The 17230-nt window shown below is 41.9% G+C and overlaps 1 protein-coding gene across 1 annotated transcript; it reads left to right on the top strand.

The window, feature by feature from the left end:
• The first annotated feature begins 1108 nt into the window (after positions 1-1108).
• Positions 1109-17121, top strand: TMEM169 (transmembrane protein 169). The gene is made up of 4 exons (XM_044438285.1): positions 1109-1137; positions 6093-6307; positions 10963-11400; positions 15104-17121. The coding sequence occupies exons 3-4, from the start codon at positions 11097-11099 to the stop codon at positions 15724-15726; spliced, it is 927 nt and encodes a 308-aa protein (XP_044294220.1). The 5' UTR covers positions 1109-1137; positions 6093-6307; positions 10963-11096; the 3' UTR covers positions 15727-17121.
• Positions 17122-17230: the final 109 nt, after the last annotated feature.

Genomic DNA, 17230 nt, shown 5'->3' with positions numbered 1-17230 from the left:
TAAAGCACCAGCGGAGCAGAAGTGGGAGGCGCCTGTGGCAGCGGCTGCCGCCAGCGCCGCCGCCGCCGCAATACCGGGGCCGGTAGCAGCCGCGCTCCCGTTCCCTTTCGCAGCCCAGGGGGCGGAACGACGCCATCCTAGTGTAGCCCAATAGGATGCGGATAGGGCTCTTTCTTCTCCTATTGCATCAGAGAGAAGAGGTGGGGGTCGCCAGGGGGCAGTATTATCGCCCCCTCCCTTCCCCCCACAACACAAAAGGTCTGTCCCTGCCTGGTTCCTCTTCCTCGCCCTGCGTTCGAGGGAGGAGTTGAAGGCAGCACAATTACTCTCCCCAGTCCCCAGCTGCACACCTCAGAGAATCCCGCGCGGAGGTCCCCTCCTCCTCTTCTCCTCCGGGGGGGGTGGGTCTCACTAGCCCAGGGGGAGGAAGGAAGCGGCGGGGTGGCGCTGGATCGCTCATCGCGCTGGATCAAACATAAATCGCGCTGCAAGCCCGGGAAGCGCAGGTATTGCGCTGAACGTCACCCACCACCGCCTCCGCAACTCCAGGGACAAAAACGGGAGGGTCCCGCAGTGGAGCGATGCAGAGACCCGATAGTCTGACGGATGGTCAGCTCAAACTGTCGGGATCTGGACCCACCCCCTTTCTCTCTTTGAAGAGCATCCCTCTGGCGTCTCTCGGTGCTTCATCTCCTTCACCGACGATCCGTTTGGATGAGGAGGGAGAAAAGGCCCTAGATGTCTGTCTGCAATGACCTTACTGAACTAAGGCGGGCGTAGAAGAGGCAGCGGCGATCGTGGTAGTGACATTCACGCCCCATCTCCCCACCCACGTCGCAAGCCAAAGTGGCGAAAGAACAGGGAACTCATCCATCCTTGGTGGCCCCGATGCAACCCCAAGGTGTGTATCAGGGCAGAGCCAGCCGCAGGCCTCGCTGATCTTGCAGGAGCAGGTAAGCGCGGGTTTAATTGCATGGATTTTAAATTTTTCAGCATGGGTGGCCGCATGTTCTTTCTTCTTCTAATTACAGCAGGTGCAAACCAGATGTCTCCGTTCCATGCCCACACTCCTTTGTAAATAGAGCTGTGGTCTGAAAATTCATGCAAGGACTGCCAATTCTAGGCAACTGTGTCCAGGTAATTCCTACTGACAAAGATCCCATTAGAACTAATTCTTCTGATGAACTTAATTCCTTTTCCATGATGTTCTCAAGAAGCAGATGCTCCCTACTCAAGCAATTCATGGAGGTGATTCGGAAGCTTAAGGTTTGTTCCAAATCTCTCAACCGAGGACATATTTGGAATATGTGAATATTAGTTACCAAAGTGTGTCCCCGAGCCCCAAACTGGGGCATCCCCTGATTATTTGAAGAATCCTCTGCAAGGAAAGAGAACTACACCCCCAACTTTGCTTGCAAGCAAACTCCTGTGTGGGGAACCTCATGTAGGTCTGGGTCTGCTAAAGTAGGTCTGGATTTTAAAGCGGAGTGGGGGAACTTTGTGTGGCAGCAAATGTCTTCCCTCGTGCATATACCCAGAAGCCCATTGTTGACAATTAAACAAAGGGAATTTATTACTATGTTCGGTTGGATCACTCTAACAGGAAACTGTCTGCAAATTGAAATGCTCTCCCAGGCTTTAGTCTCCTAATTGAGAAGCTGTTAATCCAAATGCTGTTTTCTAGCAGCAGCTTCTGGAAAGCAGAGGTGGTCTTTCTATGATTCAACCACATGAACTCATTTTCTTGAGAAAGAGACATGTGATTGCCACCTACCCACCCACCTTTGTTTCTGGATTAGATAGCCTGAAAATATATACACATGTAAGTGGGACTAAGTTCCACTGAATTCCCTGGAACTTATATTTGCATAAACCTGCATAGGATGGCACTGTTAGGCTACAAGGTTATGCACATTTATCTGGGAGTAAGCTTCTTTAGACACAGTGTGACTTCTAAATAAATATATATAAGATGGTGATATTAAAGGTGCAAAAAGAATGGAATGTTTGCCACAGGAAAAGCAAGCATTCCTTGTGTGCATTATTGGAAATAAATACTTTTAACATGTGAGTTCATAATTAGTATGCCAGTGGTACCTCCACCCAGGACACAGAGAGCTGTCAAGCTAATTCTACATCCCATATAGTTATCTCAGAGTAAAAATTTGTGTTGTGTGATGGAACAAACATGGGATATTTACATGGGTAAATGCTTTATCTTTGTACTATCATGTCTGTTCAGAGCCAAGTAGACCCCAATGTGTACAAACAACCCAGGTATGTAGAAGATTGGTTCCTATATAAGTAAAAGGGCATTCCATTGTGCTAAAATAATAACTCTCTTATAATAGGCCTATAATGATGTTGTTTGTCATCTTCCTTCCCAATATCATCACCTCTTTAGGCTTGTGAAGCACAGCTTAGTCCAACTCACTAGCCCAGAGCACAATTCTGGGCTAGTAAGATGAACATTTGCACACATTACCACTCCATACCAAAATCTCTGCCAGATCTACCCTTCATACACCTTTTGGTGGGTGCTGTTTGCCTTTGCCTTTTGGAGAGGAAGACATTTTAAAGACATATTTCTCTAAAAATTGGCTGTAGATTTTCACAAGTCTCTCTGAACTTTTCAAGAGTAGCAATAAGTCACTGTGGCTAGAAGCCCTTAAAGTGGTTATATGAAGGGCCCAATTTTAAAGATGACAGGATAGAAGTAGATCTTGTTGAATACAGTGGGACTATCATCTGTATAAGTATACTTCACATGGGACTACTAGTTCCACTGAAATCAATGGAACAGCAGGTTTAAGTGCAGTTTGCTTGCCCAAGTGACTTATAGATTCCAGCCTCGTATTTTCAATCACACTCCTAGAAGTGTTGTCCTAATGGAACCCTGTTGAATTAACCACCAGCCTGAATCATCCATATGAGCTCTAATGTCTTCTGACAACACAATCCTATGCATGATTACACAGGAAAAAGTCCCATTGATTTCAGTGGGCCTTGCTCTCAGGTTTTAAGATTATAGCCTAAAACAGCACTTCTTTTTATGGTATGCTTTCCTTTATGTACACTCAGAATTTATTCTTATTCTTTATAAGCATGTGTAGGGTTCTTGATTGAAATGCAGGTTCTGAAGAACTGGAATAGGAACAGAACAGCTCAAAGAATCAGTAAGACCTCCCTTGACTCCCCTACTTTTTTTTTTTTTTTGAAGAAAACAGGGATACAAATTAAACAGTTTTAGTCCAATTCTTTGAGGCTTCAAGCCAGCTTGCTTGCTTAACATTTTTGGAGTGGGAATATATTCTGATACTGATTAGCAAAGACCTCACCAACCTGGTATCCTTCAGATATTTTGGATTTCCGCTTTCAGCCCTATCCAGCATAGCCAGTCATGAAGAATGTTAGGTGTTTTAGTCCAAAATCAGGCTGGGGAAGTCTGGGCCAAAAAATAACCATTAGTAGGAATATTTTACTTCAAACATAATTAGAAAGATAGAAAAATTGATAGTTCTGCATTTTTGTCTGTTACCTATAAGGGTATTCACTTCCACAGAAATGGACACCAGACAATTAGCCAGGTTAGACTGTAGGAGTAAAACATACAGAAACAATTGAGACACCTTGGAGACTGCTCAGTTGACCCATGGCAGTGGGTTTTGTAGGGGCCAGGAACATTTGGGTATGTAAACCTATCATATTTTCACTAAACTGAGTTATTGAGTGCTGTGGTCTCCACAGAACTAGACAGCAAGTGTGGAAAAGCAGCCTGGTCAGATTGTCAGGTTGCCATGCAGAGGCTCCCCCATATCCTTTAAATCTGGTTCTGCCTTGGGATAGGAACATCATGTCTATTCTCACCTGAGTGCTCCTCCCTTGGTCCTTCTCTGCCTCCTTTCCTGCCTGTTTCTTGCACAACTGAATCCTCAGGTAGGGAAAGGGCAGCTGAAAGGATTAAGGAAGAATTCAGGCAAGCTTAATGTTAGTGCTCATATCCTAAGGCAGATGTAAAGATACAGGGGGAACGTCCAGTTGGCAATGTGGCAACCCAACATAGCTGCCTTCTTAACTTTGATCTCTAATTCTCCGGAAGCAGAAGAAGCAACTGCTCACTTCTGATTATGAAAAAAAAACAAAAACAAAAAACCAGCTGCTGGAACAAGAGGCACTATAATGTCCTTGTTGTTTAACTGACACAATTAAAGGAGACAGGCATGTATAGCCTCTAATCATGCTGTATTTGGGAAATGTTGCTGGTTCTTTGTCCACTTAAGATATAGGCAGATTTGACTGGTAGTTGCTAAAGCATTACTGTGCATTTGGGTGTGGCTTCTGCCTATGCAGGAGCAAGTGCTGCATGTGGTGAAACATGTTAGATGACTCAGTAAACAAATAAGTGCATACAAAGGCTCACAGATGACCCCCAACTCAGCAAGAGTCATTCAGGAATTTAGCACTTTCATATTCCCCACACCCAGAAACCACCCTTCTATGCTATCCACCTTTTTTGATTCCATATTCCTTTAGGATTTGTTGTGCTTTGTTATGATAGAGAAATACCCATTTATTGCCTTTGGCTGCCCTACATATCTCAGATGGTCCACATGACACAGTTCATTAATCCCAGGAAAAATGCTAAATCTGGGCTAGAAGAAATTGGTCTTCATCATTCAGAGTGCCAGATCTGTCTGCAACTCCCTTTGCTCAAGTATAAATGATAAAAATGTGCTTTTAAAGATTAAAGGCATTAATTCAGGAATTATAGCGACCCTCCTACTTTCAGTTAATAATTATTTTAAAAAAATAATCTTTTACTATGTAGCAGCATAGGATTGGCCAAAGGAATAATTTAATTTCCCATTCCCTTGCTTTTGGAGACCTATATTTAGCTGCACTTGACAGTTTTGGAAGGAGAGAGGTCACACATGCTCAGACCTTAATTGGAAGATTCAGCGTTTACTGTTTCCTAGCTGAATGCATAAATTGACTTTGTTGGAAATGTATGGCAATTGGGGTGTTGAATGTTTGATCTGTGGTCCTTGTTCTGCTAGAGCTTATCCATGATTATCATAAGTTGATGCTGCCGTCATTGTACGGTAAACATACAAGTGGTAAGCACAGTATAGCAGGCATGTGTGGTGAGCCAGTGTGGTGTAGTGGTTAAGAGCATGGGACTGGGACTCGGACGGTTCTAGTCCCCGCTCGGCCATGGAGCCCACTGGGTGATTTTGGGCCAGTCACAGACTCTCAGCCCAACCTACCTCACAGGGTTGTTGTGGGGATAAGATGGAGGAGGAGATATAAGCTGCCTTGAGCCCTTTGTAGGAAAAAGGCAGGCTATAAATCCATAAATAAACAAACAAATAAGTGTGACTTTGATGGCCCCAAGCACTGAAAAGTGATGCTGGTTCAGTGATTTCATGAGCTCAGGCACGACCGTGGGCAAGGCCGCACACAGGCACTTTCTCTGTTTCTTGCAAGTATGTGCCCACCAACCATCCTGATATAGCTTGGTCTTTCCTCTGGGAAAAGTTTCTGGTGGAAGAAGTAGAAAGTGCAGGCAGCATGGAAAGTGATTCAGGGAGAATTCAGCAGCAGGGGCGGCAGCAGCAGCAGCAGAGGGGAAGACAAGCCCTCAAGGGGGGCAAAATGAAAGTGAGGCACAAGCTTGCATTCCTGTAATTCACAAAAGCAAGCTTCTCAAAGTGAATTTGAAACCCTTTTGTGTTCTTTGCCTAAAAGAACTTTTATGGGTTTCCCACTTGTCCTTTTGAAGTGGGTGATGGTTAGAGGAGGAGGAAATGTAGCCTTCAGTGTACATTTGACAAAACAAGGCCACTGTATTCTGTGTTGAATAAAATGTTGCGAACTACTTAAATCTGGGTGCTTCCCATGTCATCACTATCATTATGCAGTTGCCTTTACTTAATCAAATGGCAGTGCATTTATTACACAGTTACTTTCTCCAGTTGAAGTAATCTGTGTACTTTGTCCTTCGCTAACAAAAAATATCCTGTAAAAATATTAAAATGTATCAGCCACCTATTTTTCCCAGTATTACGTGAATGTTTCTTCTCTTTCTGCAGTGTTTATTCAAGTGTTTCCTGCTCCCCAGCCAGAAACAAATCATCTTCTTCAGCCTCACTCAAGTGGCCTTTTACGGTCTCATGACTCTAGGCTAGGATGCTTGGTCTACCACACCCATCGTCCCTGAGTGTGATGGCTGAGCTGATGAGACACATCTAGTGGGCACCAAGTTGGGGAAGGCTGCTGCAGCACTTTTTCCAAGCAACTGTACATGGTATGATAGCTGGGCCATGGCCTTTTATGGGAGAAGAATTGGAAGACCTCTCTTTTCTTTAGCATCTCACACTTCACTATTGGAGCACCTACAGTAAGAGTGCTTCTCCCCTCCATGTGCATCGGTGGGGACTTTAGGAGTGGCTGCTTTGGAATCCCAATTTTTAACCCATCTGTTAGTTAAATTAGGGTCTTGATATGACTTGGGCCAAACAACAGGTATCAAGCTGAGAAGCCAATAATTATTTTTATTTCATTTGTAATAGTCATATCCCACTTAATGTAATAAACCTAAGCATTTTCTTACAGAATGCAGTAAAAACCACTGAGAAGACATTTTCTTGATGTTCCATGGTGACATTTTGTTGGTTGTGCAGTGGCTAACAAGGCCTTCTCTAAAGATTTCAAAATGTGATGGGGTGTATACAGAAGACAATCTAGCTGGCATCCTTTGAGGGTTGGGTCCCCCCCTTATTTGTTTCACGCAACAGACAGTCTGTTTGCAAAACAGCTCTTTATTTCCAATTCACAGCTAATATACTATAGCCAAGGTAAGTCTCTGGGCATGAATAAAGTGATTTGTTGAACCCAACTAGAAACTACTTTTGACAACCCTCCTTTTCTGGAACCCTAACCCTCTACTCAAGCCCTCTAATTGGGTAGCCCTTCTAACCCGATGCTGGTTAGAAGTCACCAGAGTGGGCACAAGCTCCTCTTTCTCCTCTTCCTTGTCCATCGCCTTCACTTCCATACCCACAGACTGTTCTGTTCCCATAGACTGCCTGAGCACCTGGAGATGGCAGCCTTGAGATAACCTCACCCTCTTCCACCATCTGGATTTCCAGGCTCCCCATTTCCCAGCCATTACAGTCCTCATCTGAAGAGCTGGTGCAATCCTGAACCTGGAAAGCACACTGAAAGTAACTGCCTCGTCTGCTCCCAAAAGCTTCTTGGTCCCAACAACCACACTTATGGAATTTCAGTGAGAGTTCAAGGGAGCGGCAGTTCAAGGAGGAGAACAGAGTGGGCATGACATGAGGTATTCTCTTGGTGCTCCAGTTTCCTTCCTGCCCTCTCCAAGTGCCCCAGTTAGATGACCAAACTGGCCATCCAGCCAAAATGTGGAACTGGAAGACAGGGGAGATAAAGACTGTCTTCATAGCTCTTCTTGCTCTGCATAGGATGCTCATAATACTCCAAGTTTGGGGCTTACAGGCATCTCAGATTGTGCCTTTGGGGCTATAATCTGGTAAATTTAAAGAGATTCTGAAGTAGGTGATAAGTATTTTTTTCCTGTGAACTCTGTAAGTGTAAAAAATAGTATTTGCATATCAAACACGATGTATTGGATGGATGATTAATAACATTGAGTTGTGGATGGTATTGTCCTCAAAGCTAACTATTTTTCACAATGATAAAACTTTGGTATTAAGAACATTTTCCAGTGTTCACAATAGAGGTTAAAATGTAGGGGTCCAGTTCATAAAAAACCCATAATGTAGACTTAGCAGAATGGTTTCAATAATCCTTTGAAGATGACATTTGAATACAGTGTAACTGTGGAAAGCTCTTTTAAAAACTTGGGAGAACCAGCACACTGTTGTCCACTACAGTAACAATAAGACTGTATGTGGAATATAGTTGTGGCTAATGCATCTTCTAATATTAAGGCAACTCACCTTTTAAATCTGCCAAAGTTCATTCGAATGTGCTCACATGTAACCTATAATAACGATCTTGTATTCAATTGGTAGATACAAACTTAGATATTAACATCATGCCATTATTCTGTTGATGTTTGAGCCTTATCAAACCATGAACAAAACTCTTCTTTTATCAGGATATATCTTAACCCAGTCAGCTTTGATGTGGAGCTGAAAAACGTCCTCATTTCTTGGGTCCAACCTAGCTCTAGGTGTAAATCCAGAGTGGAACAGTCTTGACATAGTGCTTTTGCATAAGAGGTTACATTGATACACAAATTAATGACTCTCAGGAACTAGTTTTACGTTTTGAAGGTCAGAGTTAGCACAGCTTTTGAAACATCTAGTTGAACCACGCTTGGATTCTGCTAACAACTCCTCATAGCAGTCCATTACTGTGTTGACAGCACCACTTGGGAGTTATCCGAAGTTCTTCCCTGAAACTCCTGCTCTAGCCACTAATGATAGTTGGGTAATTTTTCAGGGAGAAAGATTTGATGGAATGTGAATTTGCTAACCCTTCCCTTTTGGCAATGTAACTATTTCCAAGGATTCTTCCCCCATCCCTCACCTCTACAGCTGATGAATCTCAGATGGTGTGAAAGTGAAATCTTGGTTTTCAAGTGAAGATCATTCCTCTGCAAATCATCTTAATTGCCACTTTCACACTGAAATCAGCCTTGTATGCTCACGTTTCATTGTTGGTCATTCAAACATGATAATTATTTGTCAATGTTTTGGTAAATATTGACAAATATCTACACTAAATACGCACTAATGAGTTGTCACTTCTCCAGGTCAAGAACCTGTGATGCTGAATAAATCTGTCCACATCTCACACTTTGTGCTGTTAGAAACTAATGCTGAGAATTTCAACAAACTCTACAATTTCAGCAGGAAACCCTGGATATTTCTGCAAACACAGCAGTTGCATTCTGCATAGTAACAGTAGATTTCTTTCTATCTAAAAATTCCATGTGTTTTTTTAACCAACATTCCCTGGGGCTCCCTGCATACAAGCTAATGTCTGTTGCCCGTTAAGCAAGTTCTACCTTTATGATTATTTCCTACATTCTCATTTTCCTCCTCCTACATTTTTGCTTTTTAGATCTTAATTCTCTTCATTTTCTAATACACAGATGAAAATTTGTATAAAGGACTGCATATAAAATAATGTAGGAAGGGTTGTGTGTAAGCCTATACTTTGGCAGTGGTACATTCATTGGAAAAGACAGAATCCTTGTAAACTTTCTGATACATATGCATTTGGATCAAAATATAAATTCCTGTGATCTTTAGGAACACTTCTAGGTATATACACATGAATTTGCATATGCAAATTTTATAATTCCTTATTTCCTGCGGAGGAATTTATCTGTGTAAAAAATAATATAGGTAAAGGACTGAATCCAGACTTGATCCATGCTTCGTGTATACTCATAGAAATCAATGAGTCATAACTAATTTAACTCCCACTGATTTAAATAAGTCTGCTCTAGGTACGACTAACTCTGCATACAACCTACTTATTTAAATGTATGAAGGATGTTACCAGAGAATGTTGGGCTTTTTCCTTGTCGGGTGTACAGAGATGGGACTTCAGCCAATAAATTTTATTTATTTACTTGCGTAAAATGTTTCTAAGCTGCCCTTCATAGAGATGGATTCCAGAGGCATGAATTAAATTAATGATTCCAAAGGCACAAATAAAATTAATCATGCCAACATAAATGGAAAACAATAAAATGTTTATAGCTCCCAGGTACCAGCTGCAGAATCCTTCCATACACATTGTGCTTCTCCCAGTACTTGATATACATATTTTACTGCATGGAAATTCTGCCAGTATAAAGAAAAGGCACAAGGTAGTTGTAAACATTAATAGTATTTATTTCATTTTTATACTGGCCAATAGCTGAAATTTTCTGGGTGGTATATAAAAAACAGATAATCATATATACAAAAAGAGAGAAAATGAATGCAGTGGCAGCCTCTGAAAAGCATACATGGGGAAGTACAGAAGGGGCAAAGTGCCCTTCTGCACAGGTGAACATCATCCTATGTTAGATTCCCAGATGAGAAATAAAAAGTGCATTTCACATGAATACTTATATCCTTAACACGTTTTCTGTAAACTATTAATTTTAACAGTATTAACCTCATGGAGACAAGTCAGCACCATGACCTCACTTTAATTTCCAGCTGATGGGTTTTACCCAATGTGACTGTAACTGCTCTACCCTAACTAGGATTAACGTTGGATACAGCCCAAAGACTCAGTTAAAACTGCATGTGGAAACCTTAACCATAGGGGCCCAGCAAGGCAGGGAGGGGGAGAGATGCACTATTTTTCTAGATATGTGTGGTGTTGCCCCCACTTACCATTCTCTGGTATAGGCTATAAACAAACATCATCCCTGTGCTTTAAACTCCCTTGGGCAGTTTAAAGTACAGGCAGCTCAGAAAACAAACTGCCATTTTCCATAATCATTATATAGGTATTTTAGGCCAAGTGGTGACTCCTTAGTTCAGGGCACAAGACAAGCCTATGCTGTGTACAGGGTTGAATTCATGGCTCCCAGGTTCAACATTTGCCTTCTAATTAGCCACAGTAAAAACATTCTGAGCAATTTTTAAGCTCGTCTTCTTTTTGCCAAAAAGATTAATTTGCTTTCTTTGTGGCCTAAACAAAAGAAGGGCTACATTTGGACCTAAAAGATATTGGGTTGGATCCAGACTTAGTCACAAATAAAGTAGAAATTTCAAATGGATAGAATTTAATTTGGTTATGACTAATTTGAGTCCCACTGATTTCAATCAGTCTAAGGATAAAGAAGGCTGGATGAGTGCCATTGGTTCAAATCCTTGTTTACCAAGTTCCACAGGATGCTCTTTTTATTTTAGCAAATGCATTATGTTCCCTGATTGTTTTCTCTTTTCTCTCTTTTCTAAGGTTAGGAATGGAATGTGTCTATTCAGTGCTGCAAACGGTTGCTACTATTCGAGGCAGCAAATCCTCTTGCAAATCAGTATTAATGGCTCATAAGAACAGAAAAGGCTGATTTATTTACTTATTAAATTGCCAAGATGCCCAGTGAGAGGCTGCAAAGTAACAGTGGGGTGGAGGAGCCAGTGCTAAAGGAAACCAAGGGTGAGATGCAGAGCCCTCACCGCAACTCCCTACGCAGGGCTGTGGCAACTGCAGTGACTTTCGATGGGGAAGCCACCACTGAGAGAAGGAAAAAAAGAAAGAAAGAATCACGTCCAGAATCAATCATTGTTTATCGGTCGGGGAATGAGACCAAGGTGGAAGAAGAACAGGTGGAGGATGATGGCGGTGAGAGGAGTTCAGAAGAAGGCTCCAAGTTCTTGGGACCCCCCACTGGAGATGGTAAATGCTTTGGAATAAGTGGCTGATGGTTTACTTTCTCCTTAAGAGAGTGGGTGGGTTAAGGACGAGGGTTCTATGGCATCTTCATTTTATACTGGGAAGCAATTCTCAAATTAATATTTTATTTTGATCTGTTTTCTTTTTGTCCATCATTTTTATGCTATGTACCCAAAGGTTTTTTCTGCTTCTGTTGTCTAAGAAGTTAATTCTTAGTAGTTGCTATAGAGGTCTGAGTGTTGTTCTGGTCCAACTATATGAAAATCTCAGGAAAAGTAGTTTCAAAAATACTTCAGACTGATCATATGCAGAGTTAAGTGTACCAGGCCTGTCAAGAATAAGGGTTTTAGGTGCACCTAACTCTGCATCAGATTGCACTATTTGGTTTAATTTTTTCTTAGACTAATGCCATTATTGCATACACATTTGCATGCAAGTAAATCCAATTGAACCTAGTAGGACTCATCTCTGAGTAAACATCCATGTTATCAGGAGACGTGATATAGAAAAGCATGCATGTTCTTCATCAAGTGTAGATGTTCAGAGCAAAATTAAAGCAAGCATTTGATGTATGTGGAACTGATGCTGAGCTTGTACTCTTTGGAATAAATAGCAGGTTGTGCTAATTGGATTTCAGATAGCTATGCTCCGCTGGGAGAAAAGACTAATGATCCACATACTGTCTTGTTTGTGAAGTAGAGGTGCTCAGTGTTTAGCACAGTGGAGCACAGCTATTTTTACTTTGTGTGGTGCTGGCTCAGGAGCAGTGTACATGCACACGCACATGCACATGTATGCATGCGCACACGCATACTCAGCGGTGGTGGGGAAAGCACTATCTGTATGAGGATCCGTCTTGTGATGGGATCAAGGCATCTAAGAGATGTATAGGTTGTGAACCCTGATTTAGCAGATAGTCTCTGCTGGATCAGGCTATTTTAGTATCTGTTTAAAACTTCATCATCTGATCTACTGCCTCTAAATTAAGGATGTAAAATTTCCAGAAAATGTGAAACTCTGGGAGGAATTTATTCCCCCATATAAAGTGGAAAATTTGGAGAAAATATGCAATATTCTTTTTTTTAAGTAATCCTTACACAACAAAAATCACTTCAGACTTAAGTTATTGTACATAACTTAGTTTGCCCATAAAATTATAGTTAAAAATAAAAAAATCAAAGTAAACTTGGTGTACTTGGTGTACTTATTTATTTCATTTACTTATAACATTCAATAACTAAAGCTCTCTGGGCAGTTTACAAAGATTATTGTTTGAATCAATTGTTCTTTTAAATTTAATGTACCAATCATATGGGCAACCCAGGTTTTATAGCTTAGGTTCCTCTTCTGTGTCTGACCAGATGGAACTTGCAAGGAGTTCCTAAGTCAACCAAATCATCCCAGGAGCCAGAAGGAGCAGGAAGCGCTTGACGCTGAGGCACCCTGCTTTACAGCATCTGTTCCTGTTTCTGAGGAACTGTTTGGGGTGGATTTTAGGGAAATCTGGTTTGAAGGAGAGGCTATTAAGCTCATAAGTGGGGAAGAGTTTCTGGCCTATTAGGAGTGTATTCTTCTATTCTTACTAGAAAGCCTGCTTCCTTTGTAATTTTTAGAAGTCATTTAGAACGGGGCAAGGGCTATCTAAAATATATGAACAGTTTGTTTTAAAAATTGTATACATTATTGTAGAAGTAAATATTTTGCAATCCAAAGTTGTTCAGGTGTTCCATTTTGCAGACAGATAGAGATTTAATTGGGAAAAAAGAGAGGGAAGTATCCCCCCTCCCCAAAACTTCATTTCCCTGCCCAGCAGTTTTTCACATCTCTTCTTTAGATATGGTGACTTCCATTGAGCAGTTATGTATAAAGTCAGTAAAAGACTTATTAAGAAAATCTATTACAAGTTAATAGGTTTGCTGCAGACACTAGTAGGTGTTCAAAATTTTTTTTTTAATTTATTGTATTTATATACTACCCCAATAGCCCAGAGGGCTCTCTGGGTGGTTTACAAACATTAAACTCACACCAATCCTAAAAAAAATACATCGGCTACACCACAACTGAGTATAAAATAACATGGTTAAAATGAATTAAATAAATAAATATACCATTAAAATTAAGTAACTTTAAAATATTGGTTAAATAAAAAGGTCTTGACCTGGCGCCGAAAAGTATAGAATGACAGTGCCAGATGGACCTCTCTAGGGAGTGTATTCCATAGTTAGGGCACCACCGCAGAGAAAGCTCTCCTCCAAGTACTCTGTCTCCTAACCTCTTTCAAAGATGGTTCCCAGAGGAGGGCCTCTGCTGCCAATCTTAGAGGGCGGAAGGGCATATAGGGAAAAAGGCGTTCCTTTAGGTATCCTGGTCCCAAGCTGTTTAGGGCTTTATAGGTAATAACCAGCACCTTGAATTGAGCCCAGACTTCAATGGGAAGCCAATGGAGCTGATAGAGGACTGGAGTTATGTGAGAATAATGACCAGTTCCCAACAGCATCCTGGCAGCTCTATTTTGTACCATCTGAATTATCTGGACCATCTTCAAGGGCAGCCCCACATAGAGCGCATTACAGTAGTCCAAACGGGAGGTAACCAGTGCATGTGTCACTGTTGCCAGGCAGTCTGACAAAAAAATTTGTCAGACCTTTTTAGGAAACCTGAATCACTTTATATTCCATGTATTTTTCAAGAATACTGGGGTCAGTTGTTCTGTACTATTTACCTCCAGCATTCAATTAAAAATAAAATCAATTAAATTCATGAAGCTATGGACAACGGGAGGCCCAAAGCCAGGATTCTTTGAGCCCATGCAACTCTAAAGCAGAGTTGAGCAATTTATCTCTCCAGAAGTTTTAGCCCATAGCTTACATCAGTCTTTAGCACTGGCTATGCTGGCTGCAGCTGATGGAAGCAGTACAGTGGTACCTCGGTTCACGAACACCTCAGTTCATGACCAAATAGGGTCGCAAAATTTTGCTGCAGGTCGCGAACTCTGCATTGGGTGACGATCACAAGTGCGCCCACCTTTCCTGCATGGGCGTGATTGCGGTCGTGCGGGGGGGGGGGGGAGGAAATGGCTGCATTTGTGCTGGGGGGGAGATGGCCGTGATTGCGCCCGTGTTGCCTGCCCAAGCGCATTCATGCATGCCCACCCCCAACCGCACCCACAATCATGCCCATCTCCCCCCCCCACACACGATCACTGTGGGGGGAGATGGCTGTGATCTTTGTTGTTCTTTGTCACTTTGCTTCAAATTTTTGTGAGTAAAAAAAATAGTTGCAGAAGGGATTAACCTTATTTACATTGACCCTTATGGAGAAATTTGACTTGACTCACAACCAATTTGGGTCACGACCACAGTCCTGGAACGGATTAAGCTTGTGAGCCAAGGTACCACTGTAGACCAAAACCTCTGGAGGGCTTCCAAAAGGTTTAGTTTGCACACTTTATACATTGTATTTTACCAGTAGAATTTACCATCGTGAACAACACAAGGTAGTAGGCTTTGGAAAAACACAAAAAGCAGTAAACCTTTTTAAAACTAATGCCTCAAATTCTCTTTTATATGTTGCATTGTGCAGTTTTCAAATATATATATTCATTGCAGAAAATGTCATGAAACTTGTATGAAAATGAAACTCTGATTTGGTTTTTTCTTTGGATTGATTTAGGTTTTTTTTTTTTTGTTTTTGTTCTTGTTCTTAGGTTCCTGGGCAATGCCTCTAGATAGCAGGTATGTTACTTTAACTGGAACCATCACAAGGGGAAAAAAGAAAGGCCAGATGGTGGATATTCACGTGACACTCACGGACAAAGAGCTTCAGGAGCTGGCTAGGTCAAAAGAGCCTCCAAAACCAGAAACTCCTGAAGGGAAAAGGGCTTGTGAAGTTGGGCTGGATAAGGGCCCCCATGTCCTCCTCTGGAGCCTTGCCTGTCTCCCCATCATCTTTGTCATGTCCTTTGTGGTTTCCTTTTACTATGGCACCATCACTTGGTACAATGTCTTCTTGGTGTACAATGAAGAGAGGACCTTTTGGCACAAGATCACCTTCTGCCCTTTTCTAATTATTTTCTACCCGATCATAATCATGGTGGTCTCCTTCTCTTTGGGCCTCTACACTGCAGTGACTCAGCTCTCCTGGGCCTTTGGGCACTGGTGGCATGCTGTCAGGGATATGGAGAAAGGATTCTGTGGCTGGCTCTGTAGCAAGATAGGCCTCGAAGACTGTTCCCCATACAGCATCGTTGAGCTACTAGATTCTGACAATGTCTCAGGTAGCCTGTCTGCTAAAGGCTCAGCACAGGGTGAAGAGATTTCAGCTGTCTGAGCTTTTGCTTCAAGTGACTCTGACACTCCATATTTATAAGAAAAGAACTTACGGTGGTTTCAGGAAGCAGGCACATCCTCTCAGAGTGAGGGGCTAAACTGTTGAAGCCAAACATTCAGAAAAAACCACTTGGGGCAGTGCTTCCTGGATGGTACTACTTTAAAATGAAAGGATGATCACAAATGTAAATGCTTTCTTCTCATCAAAAACTAACTCTTTGTGGAAAGCTATCACATTCAGGAGACAGATTCTCCCCGAGCTCTATTGTTGCCTTGCAGTTATCCCATATGATGTGATACAAAGCTGTAGTTTATACTAGTTCAGGATGTTAGTGATGGTTGCATTTCTGAATGATGAAACAACTCACTGCACATACAAAAGTAATATGTAATTGAAAAGTCTGTGCAGGATTTGTTTCCAATTATAACATTCAAACACTCAGCCTACCCGCCATCTGATGTGGTTCAGTCCAAGAGTAGCTTTACCACTTGATTTTGCTGATTGCATAAAAGGGTCCTTTGAGTCTTAAATGAAATTAAACAAGATGTGCTAGGTAAGAATCAACCATTTCTTGTAAGATGAATATGTATGGCCGGTTCATAATACTCCTGGTCTGATCAATGACTCTTGTTCAGTTTTATTAAAGCACATTGTTTAGTGACAACCCCCACCTGTTTTATTGGGGTTACTCACTTGGGAATGGAAAGAGTACATGCGCTCCAAAGCTTCCTGCATTGCAAAATGGATCTTCTAACATACACACACTAATGCAGTCTTGCATCTAACATTTGCCATGTACTTGTACTGAAAATCAGAAGCTGCCAGGTGCAGAGAGCAGCAATCTGAGATTTGTTTACTTGAGAGTAAACTCTATTAAAACAGGACCAAATGCAATAACCTGTAGCCTATGGAGATACAGGTGCTGTGCCCAGGTTATGTCCAATGCTGTCCTACTGCCAGCAAAAGAAACACCCTTTGACTGGTGCCTCAAATGTTCCCTCCCTCCAGCAGCCTTCAAAGGTTCCCCATATCTGCTGAGAGGTTTGGAAAATCCTTTGGCGCAAGGCTGGTGGGCTGCAGAAGGGAAGAGAAACTTTGCATGCATAATGTTGGATTATGCCCAAGAAACTTGAGTCCTAAGAACAGTTTTCTAGGAAAGAAGTGGAGAAGCTGAATGCTGAAAGCTAGTCCCTTGCAGTTTCTCCCTGGTCCATAATTAAGTCACCACATATTTTAAGTCTATATAATACTTGTGAAAGGGTGTCAGCATTAGCATCTGGTTTAAGATGTGGGTAGAAAGCCATGGTGAATCGGAAGCCTTCCTTAATAGTGCAATAGAAAACAAAAGTATGTACAGAATCGGTAAAATGTGCTGCCCCTCATCCCTGATCTCAATGGAAGCAGCAGTGGGGCTCCCTGGCTCCCTTTCTCCATGCAAAAAGGAGAAAGCAGGAGGGGTGATTGCAATGGCAAGGCCAGCGCTTCCCATTCCCAAACATTTCTG

Source organism: Varanus komodoensis, unplaced genomic scaffold (assembly GCF_004798865.1).
Source record: "Varanus komodoensis strain SLA01 unplaced genomic scaffold, ASM479886v1 scaffold32, whole genome shotgun sequence".
Lineage (NCBI taxonomy): Eukaryota > Metazoa > Chordata > Lepidosauria > Squamata > Varanidae > Varanus > Varanus komodoensis.
The sequence above is the reverse complement of the archived record's forward strand: the minus strand, read 5'-3'. Positions and strand labels throughout refer to the sequence as shown.

Bases quoted from the DNA above. Each gene is read 5' to 3' on its own strand.
- TMEM169 (XM_044438285.1), top strand. From the start codon at position 11,097: ATGCCCAGTGAGAGGCTGCAAAGTAACAGTGGGGTGGAGGAGCCAGTG. The intron at 11,401-15,103 runs GTAAATGCTTTG...TCTTGTTCTTAG, and splicing joins GGGACCCCCCACTGGAGATG to GTTCCTGGGCAATGCCTCTA.